General features: G+C 31.5%; 1 protein-coding gene across 1 annotated transcript in view; it reads left to right on the top strand.

Moving 5' to 3' along the window:
• LOC106469001 (solute carrier organic anion transporter family member 5A1-like) overlaps positions 1-2,429 on the top strand; it is a 34,413-nt gene that overhangs the window by 1,716 nt on the left and 30,268 nt on the right. The window contains exon 2 of the mRNA XM_022397396.1: positions 1,066-1,262. Coding sequence (XP_022253104.1) covers positions 1,066-1,262 — 197 coding nt within the window. The remainder of the gene's footprint in view (positions 1-1,065; positions 1,263-2,429) is intronic.

Genomic DNA, 2,429 nt, shown 5'->3' with positions numbered 1-2,429 from the left:
CATAGAGATAATAAACATTGTTTTGAAAATTTTACGTTATATTCACTGTTACTATGGTAATCATTAAAACAAAAAAATGTCCATAAGAATAACATTGGAACTTTGAAGACCCGTGGGGCGGAGCCCTAAGGTGAATTCCAAAAATCCAAGTAGCCTATAACCTTCTCACGCATGTAGTAGAACAAAGAAAAAAAGTTTCATCGAAATCATTGCACCTGTTTCCCTGTGAAAAGTGAACAAAATCACTTCCAAAACTGCACCAAAGCAGGTTTTTCAGCGGCCGCCATTTTCTTTCCAAAAGGCGTATGACAGTTTCAAGTAGCCCATAACCTTCTTATACATCTATAAAACAAAGAAAAAAAAGTTTCATTGAAAACGGTGCACTCGTTTTCCCGTGAAAAGCGAACAAAAACACGTCCGCGAGCATTACCGACAGACAAACAGACAGACAGAAATTGAGATAAGGCTTGTTTCAGCTTCTCTGGTGTATGAAACGTGAAGATATGCAAAAAGTACACTGTTCTAAGCAATGTACAGACAAAACTCTTATTTTATTTATATAGATAATAAGTAACAAATTTTTGGATTACAGTTAACTTGCAGAATCTTTGGGGTTTGCTTTTATAATTTTGAAGATATTGTGAAAGATTATGGATATTATCTCTTTCTCTCTGTCTGTCTCCATTTATAAAAGTTTGCACATTGCACAGAATTTTTATAACTGAAATACTGTGTCCTAGAACTTGAAGGAGGTGGAGTTGAAAACATTCTTCACAACTTCAAGGATTAAAGTTAGTAATTATATTGTGTGATGAGGTATTAAACATAAAAAATTCCTATGTTATATTAACATATGTGACACAATGCAACTTGAGTTAAAAAGTTAAATGGTGTTTTAACAAGCATTTATATTTTGAAAAAAATGAATAGCATTTGTTTAGGAAATTTGGCAGCTTAGTAATATGGATAATAATTGAAGTGGAAAAATGTTTTGTTTAATTAATATGATATGTTTCACAGTCACAAGTGTTGATGAATGTTTCAGTAAATTTTAATGTTCTACAGTCACTTTGCCATTCAACCACCAAGCCCTGATGTGACCTCATCTCGGTGTCAAGAGGGCACATCATCCAATGTATTGCACATTTTGATCTTCATGGTTTCCCAGGTTCTGATAGGCTGTGGAGGGTCACCTATTTTCACTTTGGGCACTACTTACATAGATGATCATGTGAAGAAAGAAAGTTCTTCGATGTATATAGGTGAGAGTTTATCAATTTTAATTTTAATAGCAAAGGCCTCTAAGTACACATATTCTCTTTAGATTTTTTTTTTTATAAAGACTATGGAAAATATTTTGATTTGGGGTCATATTTTAGGACAGCAAAGCTCTGACAGGATTTGAGAAACAGTTTTTGTTTCATTTAAGTGTCGTACTAGACTTCATAAAATACTTGTACAGTTTTTATACATTAGATCACTTTAAATTTCTTTTTCTATTTGTGTGAGAGAATGTTATTTGATTAGTTCTTTGGGGGTGAATCATGAAATGTACAAGAAAAGATTAACTAACCTATAATTATTTTTTCTTAATATTTTCAAAAACAACAACAACAACATATGATCATATTACAACATTGGCGCCACCCAGTGGCACAACAGTATGTCTGTGGACTTATAATGCTAGAATCCGGATTTCGATACCCGTGGTGGGCAGAGCACAGATAGCCCATTGTGTAGCTTTGAGCTTAACTTGAAACAAACAATACGCCAATGGCTATGAAAATAAAATAAAAACTGACACAAACCAGAAAACATACTGGCCTAATTTTTGTATATGAGAATTGGTATTTATATGACTATATTACATATGTTTAAAGATTTGGGACATTTGTTTCACTATGAAAATTGGGAAACTGCTTTATTAGAAAATAAATTAAAAAACCTTTAGTGATATAATTTCAGCTGAAATCATGCAGTTAGAGACTGACTAGTTGATTAAGCTCCATGAATAAACTTTAATATGCTTAAGTCTTTTAAAATGATGGAAAATTTGTCAGTAGAAATGCTGTTTTAGCCACCAGAAAGTACCATGCAAATTTTATTAAATTTACACACACAAAAATTTATAAAGAAAAGATAATGCCATAAATAATCTTAATATTTATTAAACTCTTATATTAAAAAAAACAAATAAAATGGAACACTTCCATAAGTATTAAAACAAGATAATGCCATAAATAATCTTAATATTTATTAAACTCTTATATTTAAAAAAACAAATAAAATGGAACACTTCCATAAATATTAAAACAAGGATGAGCTAGCAGTGTTACTATCCATATATTTTCCGGTGTATAAGACGCACTTTTTTACCCCCAAATTTGATGTCAAAATCTGCTTGCGTCCTATACACCCAAGGTATGAAT

The sequence above is a fragment of the Limulus polyphemus genome, unplaced genomic scaffold (assembly GCF_000517525.1).
Source record: "Limulus polyphemus unplaced genomic scaffold, Limulus_polyphemus-2.1.2 Scaffold3256, whole genome shotgun sequence".
NCBI classification, from domain to species: Eukaryota; Metazoa; Arthropoda; class Merostomata; order Xiphosura; family Limulidae; genus Limulus; species Limulus polyphemus.
The sequence above is the reverse complement of the archived record's forward strand: the minus strand, read 5'-3'. Positions and strand labels throughout refer to the sequence as shown.